Below are 27,852 nucleotides of genomic sequence, written 5' to 3'. Positions count from 1 at the left end.
GAACTGGAAACAACTGCAAGAGTGAGTGCTAAGTGTTAATGAAAACAAATTTAAAAAGAAACAAAGTGGGAGGAAGAAAATGAACCGCATCATGCAGTCCTGTGAAGATGTTGTGCATCTCCTCAATGCCTCTAACTTTGCCTTCAGGCTGCAGGAGCAACAATTTAGCAAAAGATTTTGTGTTCTTCCATGCAAAATGACTACAGTAAAAGTGTTCCATGGGTATTCGCCCAACGGTGTAGTTTAAATGAGATACAAATGATGTTGTTGGATCGGTATCTAGCAAGTACAGATACCCAACAGCTCAGTGTCAAATCCGTAAGTCTGAGGAAATCCAGTCTCACACTTTGCAATTCACTGAAATATCACCATATGAAAACAATACTGTTTATTTGTCAATGTCTGGAAAAAACAAAGTGCATTCACTCTAAGTTTTCTTTACAAAGTGAAACAACAAAGGCAGCTGTTATAATTTATATAACTTTATATATTTTTTAAAAAACAACAAGGAAGGTATTAACATTCTTAAATTAATTTTAATTTGGTGGTTTGCAAGTACTTTCCAAAAAAGTACTTTGTTTTCTTCCTACTTTTCCTTTAGCAGCAGGGATAAATGAAGCTTTTTCATATGTCACAGCAAGCTTCTCCTTCACAACAGATCCACTTTCCACTCAGAAAAGGGAATCTTAAATCCCAGCAACAATAACTAATCTTAACTGAAGCGCATTCAGCACACTCAGTTCCCAAAGCACACTGACACAAATGATTAACTTCCACATGTACATGGAATGCTGAAAGCTATTCTGAGGCAAAGAACCTTTAATGCACGGAGGTCATGACCACGACTTCTGCTGTGCAAAAGCCTTCTGTTTCTAAAAATCAAAGACAGACACGTCATACTTTCCCAAGACTTTTCTTAATAAAATATCCCACTAATTTCTGTGGTCTCTGCTGATACTCCACAAGTATATCGTGTGAGCTGCTGATCTGGTCCCCTTCGAGCCGATTCAGGAGAGTGACACACACTACAGCAGCTAGAAATGAAAAGACATTCTACTTAGATATGGCACTCTGGTACTCAGACAGTTTAAAATTGTAAACATTTGAACAAACATAAGAACACTATAATTATTCTTTTTTCCTGTAATTTACTGAAAATTAATTAGCTTGTGTAAAAAAAAAATCTCACTTTATAATTAGGAAAGATTTATGATGCTACCAAAAATCTGTAACTGTTTAAGAATTACAGCCGTAATACACAAAATCTGCTTTCAAATCTATATAAAAGTGCAGACAGTGATTTTAGCACTATGCATTTTAAAACCATCTGGTTGATTAAATTAACCAGTTGCTTCCAGCAAACTTCAAAACCTAGCTGAGGAAAACAAATCAGTGCTACAGGGTAATTAGTTGCTTTTATGACTTATGTGCTTGCCAATGGGTGGAATAGCAGTTGATCAGAATTGAAGTATACGAGAACTATGAGAAGTTTGCATAAATTTTGAATATATGTGACTAAAATCAAGCAATCATAGTAACAGTTCTACAACCAGAGCTGTTTCATGCAGATGGTATATTATGCAGAAGATATGTCAGTACCCCATTGATAATTTTTACCTGAATTCTCCTGCACTGAAGAAAAAATTCTGATATTGGATTAAAGCAACTTTAAGTTAGTTTACCTCTGACACCGCTGAGATTGCACATGGCAGCAAAGACAGAAGATTCCATCTCAATGTTTCTGACGCCAGAATCATAAGCTTCCTTCAAATATTGCAGTTTTTCTTCTTCATTATACAAGCAGATCGCACCATCCAACCTGCCCTGTCCTGCAAAGCCATTTTGTGGAAATACAAGAAGTCATAAACCAAGTTAAATTTCTAAAATACCCATTTATTGCAATTTCCCATCCACAGTGTCTAGATTTTACTAACGTTTTCCTCCATCCCCAAAGACAAATAAGACAAAAGTGACTCTCAGTTACTGCTAGAGCTTCTAAGTATTACTTGCATTTTTTATACTGTGACTCACAATAACTTTACTGGTTTTCTCCAGCTTAAACTTTCAAACTCACAAACACAAAAATACATCAAGTGGTTTTCCCCACATGGGGCACATGTCCGAATTTCGCAGCAAACTACATCTGCTTTAAGCTGTATGGAAGTACAGCACTTTTTCCTGTATATAATTATTGTCAAGAAAAACCACCAGGCCTGAAAATGCCTTCCTGATACTAGCTTCAAATGGTTAGAGATTGGGAGTATCTTCTGTTAAATAGTTAATACTAATTCTTAGGCAACTTCTAGAGAGAGAGCAGTGGAGAGTTACAAGGATGATGAGGAGCGTGGAGCATCTCCCTTATGAGGAAAGGCTGAGAGAGCTGGGACTGTTCAGCCTGGACTTTTCAACAGTGCCCAGCAACAGAACAAGGGACAAAGGGCACAAACTGGAACCCAGAATGTTCCATCTGAACATGAGCAAGAACTTCTTTATTGCGGGTATGACGGAACAATCTCCCCAGAGAGGTTCTCTCAAGATATTACAAACCCACCTGGACACTTTCCTGTAGGGAACCTGCTTTGTTAAGGGGGGTTAGACCAGGTGAGCTCCAAAGGTCCCTTCTAAACCCCTCAATTCTGTGCAATACCATTCTTTGGAAATTAAAATTTATTCAGATTATTTGAGATTAACACCTACAGGTAAGCTGGCAGCACATCACATACAGCATAATTAAATGACACAGTACTTTACTATCTATTTGTTTTCAGGAGGCGTATTCTGAAATTCACACCCTTAAGCCTCTTTTCAGCTCCTGCTATCTGTATCGAAAACATTCCTGACTCCTTTTTTCAGTGCAGCCTGTCTCTGCGATTGGTCTGAATAAATGCACAAGCTGACACTGTTTGCTTCTGACACATCTTGAGGACTATGTGCATGTGTCCCCCTGCACATAGCACCCTTTGTCACACACCCAGTAACTGCCTGAAAAGCAGGATTAGTTGCTGTCTTCAACCCATTCTCATGAGATTTGAAAGATTTTGTTAACATATTTGAGAGACCAGAGAAGCACCTGATGTCTGTATGTCAATCCATACTTCTGCTAGTCTGTTGCAGTCATACCTTCATAGAAATCCAAAGTGCACATAGTGTTTCCAATGACAGTATTGAACTGATTGATTTCTTTACTGCACTGCAGCAGCTCTTTAGCCAGCTCTTCATCTAGATTTGTGCTGCGAATTATAGTTTTTCCCAGGACAACCTGTTCAAACTGAGGTTTGAAGGTGGCATCTACAGACTGCCTGGTTATAACCACTGAGCCTGGCTCCAGACCTGCAGTGGGAAGAAACAGATGCAGTTTCAATAACAGATACATGTAATGCTTAGTTTCCACAGACAGAAACACACATCTTCACCCAATCCTGTTTCTTTTAAAAGTGATAATTTTACCCCTGAAATCACAAAGCGATATTTTTTTTGTGTGTATGCCTCACCGCATCAGTTTATTATTGCAAATATATTTGGGAAAAAATGAAATCTTGACTTTTCATTGTATATTCTTTCTTATTTTTGCTATTTTATACAGTACAGGAATGTCCTTCTCCCTCTGTCATATCTTCTAAGTGCATTTTATCTATCTAGAGAGGTAGATACCTCCTTTTCTATTAAAATTATTTATTGTTTTGAAATGGAAGGACATTAGGACCCAGGAAATAAAAGAAATATTACAGTTTTAAGCTAAAAGAGGAAAGATGTTAGGGAAAACTTTTTTACTCAGTGGGCAGTAAAGCGCTGGCACAGCTGCCCATACAAGCTGTGATGCCCCATCCCTGAAGGCACTCAAGGCCAGGTCGGATGGGGCCCTGGACAGCTGAGCTGGTGGGTGGCAGCCCTGCTCATGGCATGGGGTTGGAGCTGGGTGGGCTTTGAGGTCCCTTTCAACCCAAGCCACTCTGTGATTCCATTATATGATTAAATGTACTCAGACAACCTGCTGTGGAAATCTGTTCTGAACACAAATCACTTGGGGAGAAACACTTTGCTCTCCAACAGAGATGCCAAATGCTTTGGTTTGAAGAAAAAAGGAAATCAAGAGGGGAAATACCTATTCCACCCGAGGTGCCAATGCGAATAATGGTTATGTTGGAACACTTGGCATGATACAACATTTTGATCAGCTCGTGCAACATGATTGAAATAGAAGGAATGCCCATACCGTGCTGAAATGAAAGCAGAAATTCATGTTCGACATTCACAAAGACAATGAAAAATATACATGGAAGGAGTTAGGTGTTATCTCCTTCTTGATACTTTTTCCAAATGCCACTTAACTCACCATCAAAAAACTCTCATGGGCCCACTGAAAAACTTTTGAACAGTAAGCATAAGGACTCCCACTGAATCTGTGGACTATAGATGAAATCCGGTGTTTCTAATAATCTTGACTCATAAAATATTTATGCTCTTGAAAGTATAATCAGTATCCTTTCCTATGCTTACAATAAGTTTACTTCACCACGGATTTTTTCTTAAACATGGTAAAAAAAGCCTCTTTTTACCAACTTGAAACGCTAGTGACTAATTAAGCTCAAATTTTTCAAAACACAACCATTGTTTATTTAGTCACAAAGTTCAAATGCAAGTCCATTCAGCTTGTATGATGATGTCAAGGGAAAGGGTGAAAATGATATCACAGTTATGTTATTGCAATTCAAGTGTGTAATTGCATCTACAAATTAAAGGTGCAAATTTTTAGAATGCATACACAAGTTGGTGGCATAACTCTCATGGAATGTTAGCACACTTGAAAATGCCACTGTAGGAATGTGCAATAGATGCATTTTTTCCAGTGTCCCACATATATCAAGTGATGATTCCATTATTCAGGATAAAAAACAGGGATGAGACAGCAGTGATTCCACTCAAAACATTTCTAAGGCTTTGCAACACCTCAGGGTTACACTGAGGGAAAAGAAGGCAAGAAAAGAATCAGTGTCTTGGGGTCAAGCCCTTTTACAAGAAAGGGATAAACAGAAACTCATAAATAGCCAACAGGACTACTGTGAACATGGATGAAAACACATAAAAAGTGGACTTCATCAAAAGCGTTTAAAAGAAACATGCTTCATATTTTCTACTTTGAACAGCATCACTAAATCATGTTCAATATCTGACGTACATGTAGTATCTGGATGGACATTTTTACGTTCTGTTTCCTAAAGGTCACTTACACTGACTGACAGAACGGGTCCCACTTTGTACATGGCATAACGGTCAGTTCCTGCACAGATGTTGGGGTAGTCATCACCAGGGCTCCCAAGTCCAAGTTCTTCAGCTATGTAGGCAATAAAAGCTTTCATCCGTGAAGGACTTCCTCCTACACACACGAACTGGTGCGGATGGCATTCAACAAAACAAAAATTGATTGGATGATTCATGCAAAGGTAAACAAGAGTATGCTGGCACCTTAACACAAAGCTACTCATAGACGTGGTTCTTCTCTCAATCATGCTAAAAAGCCATTAAGAAAAAGTATACCCCCAAAAAATTCAATACAGAACTCAAAGGCCTTCAACCTGATTAAACTAGTAAAATACAGATTTTGACTTCAAGGCCTCAAAAATGAATTTCTCTACTTAAATAGAGATTGCAATATTTGTCTTTTACTTCCTGAAAAAAGACAATCAGAAACTATTATAACTGATATGGATAGTAAAAAAAAAAACAACCTGCAAGTCTTCTCCCCTTTCCATTCCTCCCTCAACTGGCAATATGCTGCCTTGTTTAATTTTATTTAGACAGCTCTACTTTTTCCTTCTGCAGAAAAGCTTTAAGCCTGCTGAATGAAATGCAGCTTCTTACCTTTACATCTCCAAACAGTGCAGGAAAATCATGGGTACCGGTCCCAAGAGCAAAATGGTATAGGATGTCTTCTTTCATTTTTTCCAGGTGAGGGTTGCAGAGATGGATAGAATTTTCTCTGTCAGGACAGCAGCATGGTGGAACATATAAAATACATAAAAACACTTACATCAAACATCCTAATTTTGCAAAGTTAGTCAGTAAAAGATGGGAAATGCCACATCTAAGCCTGCCTACACCACCTGATCTTGGTTCCATACAGATTATGTTAAGGAAATCCTAAATTTTATAATCTCCTTCTATCATGTAATAAGTCACACATGATAGTAAGCATTCCATTCATTGCACAGGATGCAAGTGCTGAAGAAAAACACAGGCAGTGGAAAACATTTACAACAGTGCAACCTTTACCTTGAACAATATCAAAGCTGTGACCCAGGGTGGGGCTTGGAGGTGAGCAGAGCAATGGGAACAAGACCAGGGGATATTCAATGGATCACTTCAGTACACAGACAGTATACAACAAAGCCAAAAAGCAAACTTGACCTCTGTGTTTTGAAAGACCCTCCTAGCTACCTGGGACAGGTAGGAAGAGTTGGGCTTTACAGACAGGCCCAAACACAATTTTTGGCAGTTTGCCTCACTGTTTACTCTGTCATCCAGCCAGGAGAAAATAACCTATGTCCTGAAATCAGCAAAGAGAGCACAGAGAAACTGAATAGTCCAGGAAAGAAGCAAATGAAAATATGAAGCAAAGAAAGAAATTAAAAAAAAAAAAAGGAAGGGAAATACAGTACAAGAAGAGACGGAAGGAAAAGTAAAAAGAATTCATTTCCTCTTAAGTTGCCTCTTGTAAGGAAAGACAACGAAAAAAGACAACTTTTGGAAAACCAGGAAATACCAAAGCAATGAGAGAAAAATGAACTAGTTAGCGTGTGGGACCGCCTTCATGGAAAATTTGGTGGTGAACTAAGCAAGCTAAATGACTCATAAAACACCTTCCTTCTCTCTGTACTCCATGTTTACCGCTCAGCTGAAACAGGTAGGAAATATGAGTCAATAATAACAAGCTGAAGTAAAATACCAATCAATAGTTCAAAGCAGTTTTTGAGAGATGAAATAAAGTATCTTCCAGACAAAAGAAGATGACTTAACAGCTTAATGAATGCTTACTGCAGACACAGTGTGGCTCAGCAAATTTGGACTAGTTTGTCAGAGGAGACAAATGAAAGAGTTTCTCTGAAGTTTATGAAAAATAAAAAATAAAAAATAAGAATAAAGACTTTCCAGGAAAAACTCTGAAGCCTAAATGCGAGTGTCTGTGTTATTTGGATGTTAGATGTTTTAGGTTATCCTGTCTTCTAATGCCTCTAGTACTTTCCTGTTGGACCTACATCTTTATCTACCAATTCTATGCAGGATCTGTTGTTACCTTAAGAAGCCTAAAACTGCCTATGTGCCCATACTGAGTTCACTGAATTGTTCCTTAAAAAGCAAAGAAAGTAGTTAAAAACCCAGTGCTCTATCACTTATTTTTGAAAGTGCTTCTCTAATGTCACCATCAGTTCATCAGCAGCTATTACAACCAACATAAGGCACCCCAACCCACTCACTTTGCTTCTGCTCACCACTGCTTAATGCTTTTCAGTAACTGAAAGAGCAGACACAGTGAGCAGCTCTTCTCCTTCCACCCAGCTCAACTCCTGCCTACGGAAAGAATTTTGGTATGGTGAGACGAGGAGAAACAAAGAGCAGGTTATGGCACTTCGGCACAGTGCACATCACCCAGGAGACTGCCAGCTCCCTCAAGCAGAATTCCCAGGCTGCCTTCTCAGAGCTGTTTCGTGGGACTCTCTGCCAAAGCCAACTGGATTGCTAACGCAGAGCAAATAGCTGGCTGGGCTGATCCTGATAGTAATGGCTATTAGATATAAAGAGGATATAATCTGAAATCAATTTGCAGTTCGTTCTCGGACATGTAAAATATATTTCCTTCTTTATGAGAACACCAGCAGTAAAAGCTTCTCTCCAGGAAATAAACTGGAAAAAGGTGAGGCTCCTATTAGAAGGCTGTGAAACTCAAGTGGTTTGTACCAGCACTGCTGTCTTCCTGCCCTGCCCAACTACAGCTTCCTTCCTCAGCTGTGTCTGCTTTCCACCTCTTTCATCTCCTATCCTTCAGCAGCACTCCTCACCCCACAGTCTCATTGCATTTAAATGCTGTAACTGACATGTGCTTGTTATCTGCCCATCCAAATCTAATTGCAGACTTGGACCCTGGAGTAATGGGCAATAAAAGTAAGCATATTGCTATCTGCATATGGAGCCAATGCCCTGCATTTACAGTTAAGGCAAAGTTTGCCTGATAAAAATCTTGAGCTCAATGGAGCAGACAGTTTATTCCCTCACACTGCTCAAGGCACCTATAATTCTGGGGGTTTCGTGAGAACATGAATATCTGAGGGCTAAACACACACATATGGCTTTACTAAAATGAGATAAAGGATGAGACAAACAGGTGGAAATTTTTGTTCTGTGTCTTCAGGCCGCAGGTCAACTTACAGGCAGCAACCAAAGTCAGCATTTCAACAGCTCACCGGATTAAAAGCCATCACAGCATCATCAATGCCTGAAAAATTTCACATGAAAATGGTTTTCCAGAAAAGCTCTCTTTGTAGATACTTGATGTTACAGTCAGTATTCCTATAACATTTCATCTTCCATTAAACAGCTGTGTAATGAATTTTAAAGTTTGGGAAGGAAAGTAAGAGTGAACTTGGACATGAAAAGAAATTTCTCAATCTCACCTTGAAGACTGTTCATCTTCCATTTTCTTCTCATTTGAGACACCAGGAGCCATGTATGCTTGAACCTAGAATTATATTTTAAAATAATTTGCTATAAATGCATTAGAACAGTCTCGTCTTTAACATTAACACTGATAGAAACCCCCTACATAGACAACACTGTCACAAATACTAAAACAAAAACAAAGAAAAAACCAATTCCACCACACTATAGCTTTTAGAACTCCGGCAAAATGAGCACCCGCTGTTTACATGGCTAAGCACCCCCCTCCCCCCCCCTCGCCCTCCTCCTGAGACAATCCTCACCTCACCACTGCTTCTGTTGTCCAGCAGCACCTGCCTTACTGCAGGACAGAGGCCTTTGTGGGGGCTCTGTCTGTTCCTCTGATGGCTCTGGCCGGTCCCCACAGCTCCTCTCTAACTGTCATACGCCTAAAACACGAGTTCCAGGGAACCTCTTACTCATCATCTCCTCCTCCCGAAGCTCCTCCTCGTAACCCTAAAAGCACTTCTATCTGTGCCTCCCGCAGAGTAAAGGTGACCAAACACGAGTTCCCAGAAATAACAGCGCTCCTATCCCTCTCTCATCCCCTTTTCTAATCCATTACCCTAACCTACACGAAATAAATGCATAAATAAACAAGATGATCTGCTATCACTTTCAGCAGTGACTACGTGCAAAGCTAGCTCTATCAGGGGATGCCCTTTCCAGGAAGATCCGAGTGACAAAGCCTTCCTCCTCCCACTCCTTACAAAGGGACCGATCGCACGGAGATACTACGACAAAACGGAAACCACCCGGTTCTGCAACAGAATTACAAAAGGGATGTATTTGGAAAGAGTCGAGAAAGAACCGCGTGAGAGAAAACTGAAGGCTGCACGTTAAAAGCCACCGATTAAAGGCAACGTATTACAATTCATAAAGGATGATAAATCTCTCTCATTTAAAACAATAAACTCTTTCATACGTTCACCTCCGCACGAGACGGAGGGAACACTCACAACCCCGCTCAGCACCGGCCCGGCATCCTTACGGCGGCGCAATGGGGGCGGCCGCAGCGGAGCACCGCGCTCGCTACACTGGGACGCGCGGACCCCGCGCCCTCCTGTGCCGCCCCCTCGTGCGGCGATCTCACCTGGGCGCCACGGGGCAGCGAACACCTCTCGGAGCGCTCCCACAGATCCAGCCGTGCCGCCTCCCGGCAGCGGCAGCGCTGCTGGGCTGAGCCGCCCCGCCCCGAAGGAGCGCGGCACCGGGCGCGGTTAACTCCCTGCGTGCCGGCTTAGCGGGGTTCGGGGCCGGCTGAGAGGCGTGCGGCGGTGGCCGAGGTATCCGGTAGCTGTTCCTCTACTCTCTGCCTCGAGGCTGCGGGTTCAGCACAGCTCCCTCAGCCTTTCTTCGTAAGAGAGATGCTCCAGCTCTCTGACCATCCTTATGGTCCTCCTCTGGACTCACACTCTGTTCCATTTCTTGTTCTGAGGCCCCAGACCTGGATGCAGTACTCGAGATGGAACCTCACAAGGGCAGAGCACAGTGGGGACAATCCCCTCCCTCTCCCAGCTGCCCCCCTTTCCCCTCCCACCCCCTTTTGGCACAGCCCAGTTGGCCTTCCAGACTGCAGGTGCACACTGTGGGCTCATGCCCAGCTTTTCATTCACCAGAACCCCCAAGTTCATTTCCACAGGAAATTAGTTCTTCTCCCAGCCTGTACTCATATCTGGGATTGCCTCAACCCGAGCGCAGCACCTTGCACTTGGTGTTGTTGAACTGCATTATGCTCATGTGGGCCCACATTTCAAGCATGTCCAGGTACCTTTAGGTAGCATCCCTTCCTTCTGTTGTGTCAGCTGCACCGCTCAGCTTGGTGTCATCAGCAAACCTGCCAAAGGTGTACTCAGTCCTACTATGACAGTGATAAAAATACTGTGAAGAGCACCAGCTCTAAGATGTGGCAGTGATGTGTCCAGCCATGATGCAGGAAACAAGGGACTCTCTGGCCTCTTATCACCAGGTAGAAGGAGGGAACTCAAGATACAGGGGGAGACAAAAGCAGGTAGAAGAAAAGACAGAAGGTAAAGATAGGTTTCTGCTCAGGGCAGCAGGTGAATCCCCTCTCTGCCTACCCAACCCTCTGAGATGCCCTTATACAACAGATACGAGGTTCAGGAACTTGATGGACAGGCAAACAGTGGTGTAGATGAAGGTCCATCCAGGCTGAAGGAGTCACCCAGGGTAAGTCAGCCTGTCCCCTAAAACACAACCACCTCTGTCACAAAGAAAAGAAGGGTTGTTGTCATGGGCGCCTCCCTTCTGAGGAGAATAGAAGGCTTGATATGCTGACCAGTCCAAACCCACAGGGAAGTTTGCTGCCTCCCTGGGGCCCAGGTAAGAGATATCACTAGAAAACTCACTAGCCTAGTACAGCCCTCTGACTATAATTAGTTTTCCATGTCAGCAAATGAGGTAGCAAGAAGTCCCAGGGCAATCCAAAGGGAGTTTGGGGCCATGGGGCAAATGTCTAAAGCAATGGGGGGTGGGCAGTATTTTCCTTTACCCTTTCAGTAGAAGAGAACAATAATGAACAGGCAGACCCAGTTGATACATGTGTGGCTTCGACACTAGTGTAACTAACAGAATTTGAGGTTTTTTCCTTCACAGGATAGTCTATGCAACACCAGGTCTGCAGGGACCTGACTGGATGTACCTTTCTCAGAAGGGGGAAAGGATTCTTGCACAGAAGTTACTGGGGCTTTAAACTAGATTTGAAGAGGCAAAAGGATAAAACTAGGCTCAGCAGTGATAAGCTATGGGATGACATGCCAAACTTCAAGAGTGTGACAGTGAGATCCTTCAGTCTGTTCCACAAGGTGCTGGGTACAACAAATTTGAAATGTTTCTACATGAATGCACATAGCATGAGGAACAAGCAAGAGGAGGTAGAAGCCTTGGCTCAGTCCCAGCAACATCACTGGCATAAGCAAAACCTGGTGGGAAAAGTCCCACATTGTGATGGATGACTTGTGTGTCATTCTTGGCCTTCAGCAGGGACAGGCAAGGCAGGGGCTGGTGCTGTGTGAGGGAGGAGCTGGTTACAGAGCTCGTAGTTGGTGATGACACAGTTGAGAGCTGCTGGTTAAGGATTAAGGGACAAGCAAATAAAGCAGATGTCACTGGGCAAGTCTACTGTGGACCGCCCAGCAAGGATGACAACACTGATGAATTATTCTTTAAGGAACTATGCAAGATTTCTAGACCAAACCACCCTTGTTCTTAGGAAGACTGCTCTGAAAGTAAAGCCTCCCATTTAAGGTGTTGCCCTGCAATGTAAGAGGCAGATATTGATGGTATGGCAGTAGAGGTTGAACTTTCCTGCCAATATTATATTGTATTTTATTGCTGTGTGACAGATGGCAACAGAGGGGCAGTCTGATAGAATGGTGTCTGACAAGGAAGTGCACATGGAGCATAGGTGTGTCATCAAATTCCTCCATGCAGAAAAAATAGTACCAACTGAGATTCACTGACACTTGCTGAATGTTTATGGAGAACAAACAGTGGATGCGATTACAATGACGTGGTAGGAGGTGCATTTCAGCAGTGGCAACAGCAGGTCACTTCCACTGGTGCAGAATTTTACAACAGCAGCACGCATGCTCTTAATCACCACTGATGAAAATGCATAGTTAATGGTGGAGACTGTTTTGTAGCTGAGAATTTGCTCTATAAAATAGTGCTCTTTTAATCTGTTACATTTTCCACAGAAATAAACAGGAGGAATTACTTTCGGAGTAACCTATAGAGGTTTGTTACTTGTAAAGAGAAAGGGTCTCACGGATGGAGCAGCGATTGTAGAAAGCCTTAGTCATAGCAATCATGAAGCAGCTGATTTTTAAATCTTTGGAGATAGGAAAAAAACTGCCACCAAAACTTCAGCTCTGGGTATAAGGAAAGCAGATTTCAGGTTGCTCAGGGAACTAGTTAATGAGGTCCCCTGGGAAACAGCTTTTGAAGGCATTGGGGCCCATCAGTGCTTCTCACTTTTTAATTACAACCTCTTGAGAGCACAAGAACAGGCAATTCTAAAGGGTTGGAAGGCAAGCAGGCAGGACAGAAGGCTAGCTTGGAAGAAAAGGGTTGTTCTAGAACTTAAGTAGAATAAGAAAGTGAATGATTGCTGACAGCAAGGTCAGAAGACTATGGAGATGCCATCTGCCATTGTAAGGAGAAAATCTGTGCAGCCAAGACTAAGCTATGCAGGAGTTGAAGCTGGTCAGTACAGTTTCGGACAGCAAAAAGAGCTTCTATATACTATGTTAACAGAAAACAGAGGAACAGAGATAATACTGGCTGTGCCTCTGCCTTCAACACTTAAGACAGGCTTAATTCTACAGGATTAATTCTACATCTTTTTCAACTGAAATCTGCACGTTCAATGCAGACAAGTTTTCAAGAAACATATGCTGAAATCAAGTGAAATTAAGTGACACTATAGATGCTTAAGAAATGAATGAACCAATTCAATTTTTCATTTTTTTCATTGCAGTACAAAATAAATGGGTTTATATTTAAACTAGTCTAAAAAGATGGAAGAAATAAAACGATGCATATATTCAGTCACTTTACAATGAAAACAGCCTTTAGATGTTCCTACAGTTAAGTAGCTGCACGTAAAAGGAAAGTTATTCTTCATGTATCTAAACTGCCAAATTATTTTTAAATCTTAATCTGGAATTATAAGTATTCACATATTCAATACACTTGGATGTAATTCACAAAATGAAATTGCACTTCTGTTTTATTTTAGGTCTTGCAAAGCAATCAGAATGAAAAAAAAGAAATTATGTCACTTAAAGACATTCAGCTCAGAGATGAAGCACAATACAGCTAAGTAAATGTTCCAGCATTTAAAACAAGCAACGCTAGATTTTTGTGAGTGAGTGCCCAGCTTTTTACATCAGCAGCTCTCTGAAAGCCCTTCCAAAACTAATAACTTCTATTGCTATTAAATGCAACTGCTGATGACTTTGAAAACTTAGCCATTGTGTGATTGTATTGACTGTAAAGCAAACAAAATAACATGATTAGTGAAATAAGGTGAACTTGAGAAAACTTCTCCACCTGTGAATTCATCCAGAACTTCCTGATTTGTTACACTACTTTTATTTGATGCTTATTGAAGAACGTGTGAATTTTGTTGTTGCTGCAGCTTTCCATTACTCTGAATGTGCAAACAAATTCCAGGGCTTGCCACCTGCTTTTATAAGAAGAAATCTTAATCTCCAACAGCACTTCAAGTTGTTAATATTTTAACTCACAGTATTCAAACTGATCTGTGAAGATTCAGTTGGCTGACTGTGCATAGCAAACTCCTCCTTGGCCTCACTAAGGAAAGCTGTGTATACATTAACAGCACACTAAGGAAACTTTTGAGAATTTGAGGAATGTTCTCTGGGCAATACCTAATGGGATGCAAGATAAGAAGAGATCATTAAAATAAGATATGGCTTACACTTTTAAAAGAAAAACCACCAAAACTACTAAGAACAAAACTACAGTAAAGCACTTGAACATTGCTGAGTTACCAAGTTAGAATCTTGGCTGTTCTGCCTCTAACAGGTTCTTTAAAAAAAAAAAAATTAAAAATCACAGAACCAGAGTGGCTCCTTGAAGATCACCCAGCCCCAACCCCGTGCCCTGGGCAGGGCTGCCAGCCACCAGCTCAGCTGCCCAGGGCCCCATCCAACCTGGCCTTGAACACTTCCAGGGATGGGGCACCACAGCTTGTATGGGCAGCTGTGCCAGGGCCTCACCACCCTAACAGACACCAAATACAGACAATTTTGGACAAGAACTCCAATACAGAGGAAATTCATTCAAGATTAGTGAAGAGGGATTATACATCAAACTACGCAAGGCAATAAAATTATTTTAGGGAACTTTGTACAGACCTAACAAGAAAAGGAGACCATGCCAAAGAAAAGGATGGTTGGAATCTTCAAGTCAGTAGTACTGGAGTTACGAACACTCTCACAGGAATTCTTACTTTATGGAACTGATTTAGCAGGCTTTGATTCAGCAAGTATCTTTAAGTCCACATGATCTTGAGATCTATAAATTTGTCAATACCTTTAAATACCCATGCTCTTATTTCTCCATGACATTACGGTCTCCAACTTGAAGTGAATTTGTACTAACCACCTTACAGAAAGCTTTCCAAAGAAATAAAATTGAAACAAATTCAATATTTTTTTAAGAAATAAAATTTCTTACTCAACTGATGAGAGTTAGAAAAGATTTTGCTGCCTCACTGTTAAGCAGTTTAACGAAAGAGTTTAATCATCTTCCCATTTCTCCTTTCTTTTACATTTTTAAGCAGTATAGCATTTCTACTTACTGAAAGCAGTATCTGTAAAAAAGTTTCTCCTGGAATTGGAATATCAAAGTATGACTGAAAAGCAGTAATATTGCTGATATTCACAAAGTTAAGTTATGCTGCATTTCTCAAGCTGTATTCTTTTTAATGTTGCAGCTTATCATTGGTGGGAACAAGAAGCCCAACTTCATAAAACATTTTTATAGGTGATAAAAACAAAAGTAGTAACCAAAGGCTGCATTAAGTGAACACAACTGAATTGCTTGATTAAGTATATTCATATGACTCAATTCTGAAGAAAAATAATGAAATGGTGTTTATTTTTCCCAGAGTATTAAGCAACTATAGGCAATTGTCTTTTGTGAGAAAATACACATAACTGAAATCCCAAGGGTATTAACAATTTGCCTGTTATGCATCTAGTTTCTTCACACAGGCTTATTCCTTAGTGCCCTTCTATAATGACAAGAGAGTTTTCCTACTGGTAAGGTTTCAACACAATAAGCTCCAGCTCTGACATCCCCTGGTACTGCAGCCTAGAAAATTACATTAAAAACTGCTACGAGACTAAAACTAAAGGTTCCAACATATCTGCACACAATCCACTTCACAATTTATTTTATTTTTTTTTTTTTTAAGTTAAAACTAACTTAAAATTGCATTTTTTTTTTTTATTTCCCCATCTCAGATGAAGCTTCATGTTACTTAAACTTTTTCTTTTTACATTTGGAAAATTTTGCCAACCAGCCAAGTAACTGTGCATTAAGCCATTTTCACATATTTTTTTTCCTTTAAGTATTGGTGTGGCTTTACCTTGAGTACTGTGTGCACCTCTGGGCTCCACAGTGTAAAAAGAATGTTAAGGTCCTTGGAAGCATGCAGAGCAGTGCAACACTTGTGAAAAGGCTGAAAGCCACATCCCATGAGGAGTGCATGAGGACATTCGGTTTGTCTGGAGAAAAGCCTGGAGAAAAGAAGGCTGAGAGACAACTTCACTGGTTTTTACAACTTCATGAGTAGAAGTGGAAAAGGAAGTGTTGGTCTGCCCTCACTGGTCACCAACAGAAGGAGGCACAAAACAGCACAAAGTTGTGCCAAAGTTGTTCAGAGGGGTTCCAACTGAACATGAGGAAAAACATCTTTACTGAGAAGGTGGTCAAACACAAACAAGCTTCTCAAGGGTTGATGTCCCATGCCTGTTAGCACTCGAGGAATTTGAACAATGCTTCCAGTAGCATGCTTTCCTCCCAACCAAACTGGTCTATTCTATGAACTGTACAGAAATTTCATAAATGTAATTTCAGTAAAACATTTTAAAATATTCATCTCTTGGATTCAGAGGTGTACAATGTAATGAGTGCACTCAAAAACAAAAGTACAATTTCATTTATAAAAAACTTTACTTTTTATAGCATAAGCAAAAATATCCTACTGAAACTGGATCAACTTTCTAATGGTTTTTATTATAAAGCATTTAATTTTTCATAGAATTTAAGGCCATGTTGTAGCACAAGCACACAAAAGAACAGGTGTTAACATGTCCATAGGTGTTTTTCAGGAACCTTAAATAATTTGGATACATTGTTGTTTTTTTTTTCAAAGTACGAATTGTTTATTGCTTTGAGTAAAGAAAAGTATCTATCATATAATACATTTGTTGCATTCAGAATTCAGGATAAATATTTTTAAAAGGCTGAATGTATAAATGTGTAACTTAGCCAATGCCACTTTTAGCCTACTGAAGCATCTCCTTCCATATTAGCCTTCAATAGGAAACGCCAACAAGTCTGGTATGGAAGAGAACTTCAGTTTTTATATAAAGAAAAAATCCAGGTATATGTACTGGCAGCTTTTCTTTAAAGTTTGCTGTAATTGAGCACAATGATGTTAATCGGTGTTATAATTCAGCTGAACTACAATCAGAAATGAGTTCAACTATAAATGTAAGCTAGTAAGATAGAAGTAATCAAGCAAAGATGTAAATAGTGGACTTCATCATAAGCTATATAATACCTTACTTTCCCCAATAGCCTTTCTAATTACTGTTTACACTACTGACACTGTGGCTTCAATTCATCGCTTGTAGGTGCTGATTCAGACTGTGATGGCTCTGAATCTGCAATAAAAACAGATTAAAGTACTTTTGATAACTTCAACCTTAAGAATAAAAAGGTCAGCTAACATTCACTTTCTCACTCACATCAAAATACACATAGATTTCTGTACTTTAACCCAAGAATGTAGACAAGCTACATGCAAAGTCTGCAGTATGATGCAAAACTATAACACAACACAAGTTACAGATTTCTGTATACAGTGTTTTATCTCTCCTGTCTGATGTGTCTTGGATGTATACTATGAAACAGACAACAGAAAAAACTTCACCTCAAATGTGAACTGCAACATGCTCATGCTATTGAGTACTTTGAATAAGCAGATAAAAGTACTCAAGTGTGAAGAAATTAAAAGCACTTCCTTCAGTGCACACCTGAAGGCATGAAGAGAATAACATCAAAGCCAAAAAGCAGCTTCTCAGGTTAAATACCCAGTGTCAGGTCCAGACTGAGATCTGACTTCATCCCCTAGTTTTGTAGGGGCTTTTCTTCTAAACAGTAGCACAAAGAAATACGGAATCATAGAATTATCTAGCTTGGAAAAGACCTCTGAGATCATGAAGTCCAACGATTGTGTAACACTACCAAGTGCAGCACTAAACCAAGCCTCTAAGCACCACAACTACACATTTCTTAAATACTTCCAGAGACAGTGACTCCACCACCCATTTGGGCAGCCAGTCTCTAACCATCCTCCCCATGAAAAAAAAATTCGTGCTCCTCTGGCACAAACTTCAGGCTGTTTCCTTGAGTCCTAGCGCTCACCACCTGAGAAAAGAGCACCTCACTACAACTTTCAGGTAGTTGCAGAGAGTAAGAGTCCCCCTCAGCCTCTTCTCCATACTAAGCAACCTCTGTTCCTTTTGTTTCTTGTTATGTCTTGTTTTCCAGCCCCTTCACCAGCTGCACTGCTCTTCTGTGAACACATTCCAGAAACTCAGTGTATTCTTGCAGTGAAAAGCCCAAAACTGAACACAGTATTTGAGGTGCAATATATATATGTAATTTTACATATATATTTACATATTAAGCAAAATTACTGCAAATGTATTATTTTTAATATGAATGGAAGACAAAAGTTTATTCAGAGAGCCCCAAGTGTCAAAGAAACTAAACTCCCTGATCACTAAAGCCTTCCACACACTGACATATCAAGTTCAAGAAAGCCATGAATCCATAATTCATACACAAGCATAAGCAACAGGTTTTCAAGTAGGAGGACTATTTTTTTCCCCCTTTAGCCTTTATTTCCATCTGTTTTGGAAGAGAAGTACTTCATAACTACTTCTATTGTGCATGATAATAAATAAGCACCGGATCATTTTTTAATCCAATAAAACCATTGGAATGCCAAGTTATTTAATCATGTGGATACATTTGTTTTTATGAATTATAAGAAGTGATCTATTTCATAAACAGATGTATTGATGACAAACTGTAACAAGGTTTTCAGAAAAAAAGTAGGGCCAAGCACTACTCACAACAAATAGCAACTGTTTTACTGTCTGCTTAACTTTAAGCAGGAAGATAGATGTCTCTCCAGAATTTTACAAAAATATGCCAAATGGAAACCCTCGGATTGGAATAGAACATGCTTTTACAACAGCAGAGTAAAAAAAAAATACATTAAAGCACCCACCTTTCCTGATAACAAACAGGAGGGCATGTTTCCTAAGCTGGCCATAGGGTACTAACATAAGTCAAGCCGGGTGACTCATTAAGTCTCACCTTATTCAAAGGGAGAGACTGCAATTATTCTGGCTACCTATGGATGTTGCCTTCAAGTCCCAACTCATTTTAGAAGAGCAAGCTTTCAGTAATTTTACCTTGGGACTTCTTGCTATCTTCTGATGTATTTTGAATCTTTTTTCCACATCCACTATGTTGCAGAAGCCAGTCTGTTCCATAACCATTGCTGATTAATTTGCTAAAGTTTATTGCTTCACCTTTTCGCTGAGCAGGCCTGTAAGTCAAAATGTGTTAAAAGAAAATAGCAGCATAAGTAAACCAAAACAGTTAGGAAGGAAATTTATTTTGCACAGAATAGCCCTACATAACTGATAGGTAACTAACAGTAAATATCAGTAGGTTGCTCCAAAAGTAATGCTCCAACATATTTCCTTGGAAACTACAGAAGATACACAGAGCACAATAACACTTTGATAGAGCAAATTCTCAGCTATAAGAATTTTTGCTGTGCCTGACCTTCTCTTAGGGTTTAGCTGACATGATTTCAAAAAGATGGTAGTCCTACCTGCATCCCTATAATCAATGCTCATGGAATTAATATACATTATAGTTTGCATCTGTTCACTAGTATAAACAACAGATCACTTTGAACGCAATAAAAGAGTACTACATTACATTACTACACAACTTGATGCCTACTTTATCTAAAGCAAAGACATTTTCAATAGCTTTACCATACAAGTTAAATTCCTGTTGCTTTAGGTGCTTATCAAACTAGTTCAGTCCTAGTCAGCAAGTTTAGTAGCAGTATGGGTTCACAAAGGCCATGCACAAACCCCCCCACTCTCTCTGCAAGTTCAGAGTAATGTTAATGCACAAATGGTTCCAGGATTAGGAGATGAATGAATTTCATAAGCACACTACTTACACTGGTGGAAAGGAAAGCTTATTTTTCCCACTGAACTCCTTGTTCATACTAACATTTGCTGTTCTGCTTGGATATTTAGCATTTATAGCTGGAAGCTTTACCTGTGTTAGAGAAATCTTAATTTAACAAAAGGAGCCATTACAAAAGTAACCAAGAGATGTCACAAGAGTTATATTAAAGGCCATAGCAATCTTAAAACTGTACTAACACACAAAGCTGTTGTTTTTTTTTTCCTAACAGCATTCAAAACAGCTGCCAAAGGGTCAACGTACTTCCCACTCAAATAAAAGCATTTAATGCTATTTCCCCAACAATTCCTTAGGATTTTTCAATTAACAGCTGGTTAAGAAATTCAGAGATTCAAGAGAAAAAAAGGGGGGAAAAAAAAATCAGCATTTTTAAAGACTGTACAGCTTCCTTCATTGCATAAAGAGTGTAGGGGGGAGTCCTCAAGACTGTACAACTACAAAACAACTCAAATGCACACATGAGGAAAAAAATGCCATAACAGATATAAGCACGCAACAAATGTTTTAAGGACCATGTGTAGCTTTAGCTAGGAAAGGTAAAAAATTAGTGTTTGAGTACAACTGATCCAAAAACAAGCCATCATTAAAAAGAAGTTAAAAAAGCAGCTACAAACGTTTGGCGAGTGTGGATTTTACTCTTTTCTGGGAACGAGTGGAGCCTAGGACAGACAGTTTCACTTATTTTAAAGCAGAAGGTAAATATAAACCAACATGTTCAGCCAATGATGAGGTTCCTACAGACTTTATTCAAGCCAGAGTTTTACTAGAAGAGAAATTCCAAAAACTGGAATTTCTCTTCTAGTAGTGTGGAGTAGTGGAGAGTTAGTGGATGAACTAATAGATTCCAGCCAAACAAACTGACAATTACACTGAAACTTAAAGAGCTGAAGAACTGGCACACCTGTCAAGGGTATAGTGAGGGATGAAGACCAGGGTCTGTTGTCCAACATGGAGATTAAAAACAAAAATAATCAGCTGCCTACAACTGCGTTTAAAAGCCATATGTGCTTACCTGCTGTGGCAGTGCATCTCTGCTTTACATTTCAAAAACACTGTCCTACTGCTCAAGAAAAGCTACTGCTGTTTTCTATTCATCATTAAACTGCATTATTTTAGATCTGGAAGTATTAATCTTACAGGCTATATGTACACATTTACCAATTTCACGTTCCAGAAACACTAATTGCGATTTATCGGAAACAAACTGAAGTGATACTACTTGAAAATCATGATGCAATTACAGCCCTATCAGACTGTGAAAAGGTAAATGTTTTCACTGAGAAAAAACATAATGAAATACCCTCATCTCAATACTTTTTTGGCATGCTTGAGCAGTAGGTGAACAACAGTGACTAATTCCAACACGGAAAGCTAATAGTACCTGAGTGAAATCCTTGCTCCTGTGATGAAGAACAAAATCCCACATTACATTTGATTAAATTTCTTTGAGATAAAATGCTGACCTGAGATATCTTTTAATACAGCACATATATATGTATTCCCACCCAAACATATCAATGTATAAAGGCAGAAATTTAGAAAGATAAAGAGCATTTTCACTCAAGACAGTGAATTCCAATAACAATCAAATTTAAAAGTGTATTTATATTCTTTGTCAAGGCTAACATTACGTAAAGAAACATCATACTGCAGTTCTTCAGACCTGTCCTTTGTTAGGAGCAGCAGAGAAGTACAGAAGAAAAACAAGACCTAGATAGTACACACCAGAAATGTAAACACAAAATTTGTATTTAAAGGTTATGATTTAGTACAACAAAAATGCTTTATATTCCAAATACTAAATGTACAGCTGGATTACTTGATCACATTATCCTTTGCTTGGAAGAAAATAATAACAGGAGTTGCACAAAGTTAAAAGCCCCTTATTCTTCAACAAACCTTTGCAGCTGCATATCAACCATGAGATAGGTTTCAACTTTTTGCAGGGATAGGCTTCTTAAATGTTTGGCTAAGAAATGTTTATTACAGAAACTAGAGGCTCCTTCAGCTCAGCTCTAGTAAAAAGGCCATAAGCAAAAAAGCACCAACAGAAAGCTCTATTAGTACTGCTTGTTTCTACTAATAGATAAGGCACACACGCCTATGTATGCCTACAGAACTCAAAGACAGCATCCAATAAAGATCCATAGGCTTGTCTCCATTTTACAGAAACAGCACATGAGGCAATTTGCCATGGACCAAGCTAGACACAGAGATGAGAACAGATGCTTACATAAATAATCAATAAATATTAAGATGCTATAACTGTGTAATAAACAAGAAAGCTAGGCAAAGCAGATTACAATAACAAAAAGAGAATAGATAGAAAGCTTACCCATATCCTGGGCTCACTTCCAAAACTCTACCAGAGAGGATCTCCAGAAGAGACCCTTCCCCACTGGTAGCCAGCTCTTAAATGGGTCTATGAGAGGTGGAGCCAGGCTCCACCCCTTCCAGCAGCATAGGTGAATTGCCTTCACCTGTGCTCCCATGGCTGACTCATTGCTCACCTCAGGTGATCAATCAGAGGTTCAGGCTGTGACTCAGCAGTTCCCAAACACTTAGGGAAGAGAGTAGTTACAAAGATGAAAACAGTATTGAAAGCGTGAATCGCTCAATGACTTTCAGCCTACTTAGAAGCACGGTTACTTGCTTGCATGACTTGGACAGCTACAGAAAAGGATCACTCCTTTCAACCTACAGAAAATATATCCCTTAAGAAATACCAAAAGTCCTTTATTGATTGCAAAATGCCTGAAAGTTATGACTTCAGACACAAGATACTGATCTTACTAGTGTTGTGTTACAGTAGTTTGACACTAACTTTGATGCCCTCTCCAACTAATTTACCACCCATGCACAGCCCTCTCTCTTGGGTCACACATACGTTAGTTCACATAGTACAAAAGCAAAATAATGCTTCTGCAGTATGGCAGAGATGCCAGCACTTCAGAAGAACATAACATAAATCTTTAAATCTCCAGAGCAAGAGCCTGCTTGGGAACAATGTTTTGCAAACTGAGTAAAGCAAGTACCCTTGGAGGTTTAAATGCTTCTGCACTTGCCCCTACAGACTCTCTCTGGGATTCTTCTCCATGATTGCATCCTAAGTCTCTCTTCTTAGATTTAGTCAGACTGGACTGAAAAATGTTGTCTAGACACTCAATATCACTTAACTACTTGAGGTAGTTTCTTACTGCAATAGCATCACTTAGTCAAACATGTACACTGAATACTGCCTAGAAACCTGTCTGTGATGTTTTTGGAAAAATCCAACCTTTCATTGTAAAAAATATACAGTCAGGAAAGCAGAAATCAAGACTATTTGATAGGAGTAGTTCCACTGTCTCACTTGAAGATTTTTCAGGAAAGTGCTCTTAACACTGAGTCAGAGAAACCTTTCCTAAACAAAAGGAAATAGGAGATGTAAGTTTGAAGGAAGAATTATGTGATGCATAAAGATATAGGATTGCACTTCTTAGGAGGGTACAGAAAAGGTCCTATGAAACAGGACAACTATTTCAGAGATAGTGGTATGAAGGGGGAGCTAAAGCTAAGGCAAGTGCTGTAGAATCTCACATCTTGAGAACTTCAATGGTAAGGTTCAGGATTTTGTAGTCTGGACAAAACTCAATTTCTGCTTCCGAAACAGTACTATAAAATATACATCATGGCCTATACAGATTTGGAATCTGAGCTGAATATGTAACATCTATTCACTGTGTATTCAGTGATAAAGAAAACATATGGGAATTCTCATTCTCATGAATATGAATCAAACGGAGACTCAAAGTCTTTCTCAAACCCCACCACTAAGAGAAACAGACCTTCTACCAGTCCCCACATGGACATGAACTACACACTGTTACAAAATTTGACTCCTAGAGCACTGAAGATAATGGGTTCTTAAGGGAGCACTTAATCTTTTTCCTGTTTTGATCCTCTGTAAGGCTTCCATGGCAATGTGAGTTCCTGTTTTCGCTGCTCTGAGGCTGACTGAAAATAGGTTTTCCCAAAAGGCAACAGCAAATTAGTTTGTGCACACATCATTCTGAAGCTGCACTCATTACTCACCTCAGCAAAAGTTAAAGACTTTTGTAAAATATCCAGCATGTGCACTTGTATTCAAGTAGAAAAGAGTTACTGGTGTTCACCTACATCAAAAGTATTTCCATATATTCCAAAGGGTTACAGTAACTGAAGCACCCACGATTACAGATCATTTTATAAAAACTTAAATCTTAAACATCTAAATGGCCAAGAGGGGGAGGGTGAAAGATGGAGGATGGGAGATAGGTTTCCAGCACAAAACCCCACAGAAAAGCTGCTCTAAGCATACTTTGCCCTACACTTATTTTGCATAGGATAAAACTTCTAGGCAGCTAGTGGGGACTCTTTCAGGATTCTCTCCTTAACTTGAACTTCTTAACTTGAGCTTTTTCAGATAAGTTTTCTGTTCCTTCTTCGTCCTTCTTTTTCCTTCTTCCTCCCAAGACCTCTGATCAAGAATTTCATTCAACTTCATCAAGTGCAGAGAAACAAAACACATGAAATTAGAAACTAAGTCCTGTCTCTCATTCACACTTAAATATACACACCATATAATGCAAGTGAAATTCACATTTCTGGTTCATATGTTACACCCGTAGCACTTCAACGTGGTTTTATTGTCATTCTCCAGCTGCAACATAAAAATTTATTCTGGAATATGGAAACCATGGTGGACTAGAACTTCTTTTCACTAAGAACTAACAAGTTCAGTTAGAAGCACCTTCACAAGCTCTGCAAAAAGAGCAATCCACATCATACCTTTTTTTTCTCCGTGTTTTCTTTGTCCTCAGCATCTCGTCGCCAAACACTTTTCGTATCAAAATCAAAAGGCCCTCTTCTTGTCTCATAATTACTACTATGATGGTCATCATTAAACTCTTTGTGAACCATATAATCAGGTAGAGTGGAAATACTGTTCCTGCAGACAGATTTAACAATTGTTTGTAGCAGCAATTGAAATCTATCACTTTATGACAACATTATTCTGAAACACAGACAAGGAGAGAACATGAGAAGTTATTCAGGATCTTGGCAGACCTACCGTGGCTCATTGGTTGCTGGAGGACTGGAGTGGTGCAAGTACCAGTCAGGCGCAGCATATGCTACCGGCGTTGACTTCCTTGTAACAGGAGCGTAGTGCTTCAACAAGTCTTAAGATGAAAAGACAAAAGCCACTACTTCTCTGACTTTCATTCTGACTATAAACATATTGTCATCTCAAGTTGCTTTTTTACCACAAAGACACATTTTTTTATTCACTAAACATCTGTCTTCCCTGGTTAAACAGGCAAACACAACCTTGCAGCACTGTTTCAGTGGTACCCAGTTTATCTAATTCTAAATGTTCTGACACGTTTCTGCTGGTGTTTGTTAATTCATATTCCTGCATTTGTCACTCTTCTCTAAATGTTCATGCATGCCATTTGTCTAAGTATCTCAACTTCCCTTTTTTACTAAAGGAAAGAGTAAAATCATGGAGCATCCCATGGAACAAAATACACATAGATCTGTAACAAACTGGACATCATTAGAAAAAAAAAAAAGAAGAAAGAAAAAAGAAGAAAGAAGAAAGAAGAAAGAAGAAAGAAGAAAGAAGAAAGAAGAAAGAAAAAAGAAAAAAGAAAAAAGAAAACAGAAAAAAGAAAAAAGAAAAAAAAGCACTTCACAGACATCTACTAAGCTGATGAGGCTTTTCTGGTTACAAGATCATTTTTACCAGACTATCACTTACATAACCATAGCACAGACTGTAAAGACCTATCTCAAATGAAGATAAACAGTTGGCATCATCCAAGCAGATTGGAAATAACCCAAAAGTACAAATTTTGCCAACAGGTAGCTAAATGCAGCAGATGTCATGACAAGCTGACCTCTTAGGTGACATTTTCAATTAGAAGTTTTTTCCATAGTTTAATTCCAAAAACCCGGAGGACTCTTCCGATAGGACTATAAGCTTTTTCTACCACCATACTCAAGTAAAAACCTAAGAAAATACTGCTAAAACAAGTAAAAAAAAGATAACACACCAGGTCGGCCTCCTTGCTTTGCTAGCCTTATGTAAGCTGAATCAGTATCTTTGATCCACCTCCTACGGCACCCAAGCATCCCTTCATTGTGAGCTTTTGCAAGATCACCAAGACCTGGAATCTGGGATGTAGGAGGATGTGGGATTTCTGAGTTCGTCAATTTCTCTGGCTGCTCCACAGGCATCTGGTAATATCATTCTGAAGCAACAGAAAGGAAAATATTGATGGTGAAATTCAACTGTTAGTGACCCTTTGTCAAGAAACTAACAAATCTAGCCAACTTGAAATTAAGTGAAATGCACTTCTTCACAAAGATAGAAGACAAGGATTCTATATTCCAGGGGACAAAGCATGGGACATTTCAGGAGTTCCACGTTCAAAAAGAGAAGGCCTTGATGTAATATATGAAACATCATTCAAGCTGTCCCATGTGGGGACTGCACATCTTCATGCAGCAGACCAGGTCTAGGGCACCAAGAGCAAGAGTCATAGTCAACAACTGAAAGCAGTTAAGTCTTCTGTTACCCTTCCTTCTCAGCCATCAACAATAGCAAAGAAAGCTTTCTGATTTGTCCGTTTTTAGGTCTCTGTTTGTAAAATAACCCCACTCGATCCTCCATTCCTCCCTCCTTTAAAAAATAAAATAAAAATCAAGCCATCTCCAAATATATTCTTTTCTCTGCTTCCTGTGCACAAAAATAAGCAATTACACAAAAACAGAAAAGAAACTGCACAACTCCTCGAGGGGAAAACAATGGCAGACAGGGAAGAAAAAGACACTCTAAGGAATTGTGCTAAGAAACACAGGAAACTTACTGAGATGACTCCAAATAGAGTTACGTAAGTGTACCACACTGTCTTAAGGCAGGTATCTTCCTCAGGTGCTAGTACATAATCATCATGCTGACATGTGCCTAGGAAAAAGATTGCCTGTAAGAACTTATTTTCCTTGCATTAGGGGCGAAGAATCATTACAGTGTTTTATTTCACTACAGTAATTGGTCTTGATATTGGTTGGTTTGTTCAGCAATAGTACATCAGTTTAAGAAGCAATATATTTGTTAACAAAAGGAATCTGTCAGTTACAGTTCTAAAACTTTCCATTTCAATTTTAGTGGGTGCATAGTCTTGTTTTCCTCAGTAATTTTGCACTGTGGACATAACAGAATACTTTTAACCTTCACCTCAATGATTTTGCCTCACAAGAAGCCATAATAGAATACTTTCATCTTTTGCACGCAGTAGCTGCAAGAACGTCTTCCTTGGATTCCACATTTGTTGTTTTAAAAGTGGTTATAGCCTAATAAGCAATGGAAAATTTTCCAAGCTGGGGAGAAGTGGCTCAAAGTTAGCCATAGCCCTCATTGATGGTGCTGATGATGGAAAATGGGGAAGAAGTAGATAGGCACTCGACCAGCCCAGTTCTATTGAGCATGTCCAAAGGGACATTAGCATAGATATTAATGAGTCCTTGGACAAAAGGATGAATATGTAGACCTATGTACTGCGTGCATATGTCTTAACTGTTTAAATATAGAACCTGAGCTCCGAAAGAGCATGCTTGCTGCTCAAGTCGCCCAGTACAATGAGGAATAAAGGAACACCACTTTCTAGCACCATGTTGGAGTCAGAGTTTTCTCCCCAGATTTCGGATGACAGTCTGTCAGAACCTTCTCTACCTAATTCTGTCAGAGCCCTCATTCTTTTTTAATTTGCTGTATTACTGCTCACCTGACTCTCCTTCTTCTAAGTGCTTGAATTGAAGGGCATACTGCAAAGCAATAAACTTCCAAGGCGAAATGCCAACAACAGATTCAAAAACTTCTGTAACACGGATAAACCATCCCAATTGAACAGGCTAAATTCTGGGACTCACCTATGGTTTATAGTGCTGAGAGCTTCAGGGCAGTAGAAACGCTCGGGCCGGGCTGTCCGCTGTCAGCTCGCTGCAACCGCTGTCGCCGCCGCTTCCCGT

General features: G+C 39.6%; 1 protein-coding gene across 9 annotated transcripts; it reads right to left on the bottom strand.

Moving 5' to 3' along the window:
- Positions 1–466: 466 nt before the first annotated feature.
- UPP1 (uridine phosphorylase 1) lies at positions 467–27,852 on the bottom strand. 9 transcript variants are annotated; one of them, XM_052703535.1, is made up of 10 exons: positions 22,136–22,241; positions 19,772–19,872; positions 18,981–19,117; positions 8,667–8,731; positions 5,860–5,977; positions 5,229–5,387; positions 4,103–4,217; positions 3,121–3,330; positions 1,683–1,829; positions 467–1,034 (listed from the first exon to the last, which is right to left on the bottom strand). In XM_052703535.1, exons 3-10 carry the CDS (start codon positions 19,065–19,067, stop codon positions 895–897), a joined length of 1,041 nt encoding a protein of 346 aa, XP_052559495.1. In that variant the 5' UTR covers positions 19,068–19,117; positions 19,772–19,872; positions 22,136–22,241; the 3' UTR covers positions 467–894. The 9 variants fall into 9 exon arrangements, with proteins under 9 accessions (XP_052559495.1, XP_052559500.1, XP_052559496.1 ...); XM_052703540.1 differs by lacking the exons at positions 18,981–19,117; positions 19,772–19,872; positions 22,136–22,241 and adding exons at positions 8,978–9,098; positions 9,803–9,879; XM_052703536.1 differs by lacking the exons at positions 18,981–19,117; positions 19,772–19,872; positions 22,136–22,241 and adding an exon at positions 9,803–9,900.

The sequence above is a fragment of the Tympanuchus pallidicinctus genome, unplaced genomic scaffold, assembly GCF_026119805.1.
Source record: "Tympanuchus pallidicinctus isolate F22 unplaced genomic scaffold, pur_lepc_1.0 scaffold5, whole genome shotgun sequence".
Lineage (NCBI taxonomy): Eukaryota > Metazoa > Chordata > Aves > Galliformes > Phasianidae > Tympanuchus > Tympanuchus pallidicinctus.
This window is presented reverse-complemented; position numbering and strand designations above follow the sequence as displayed.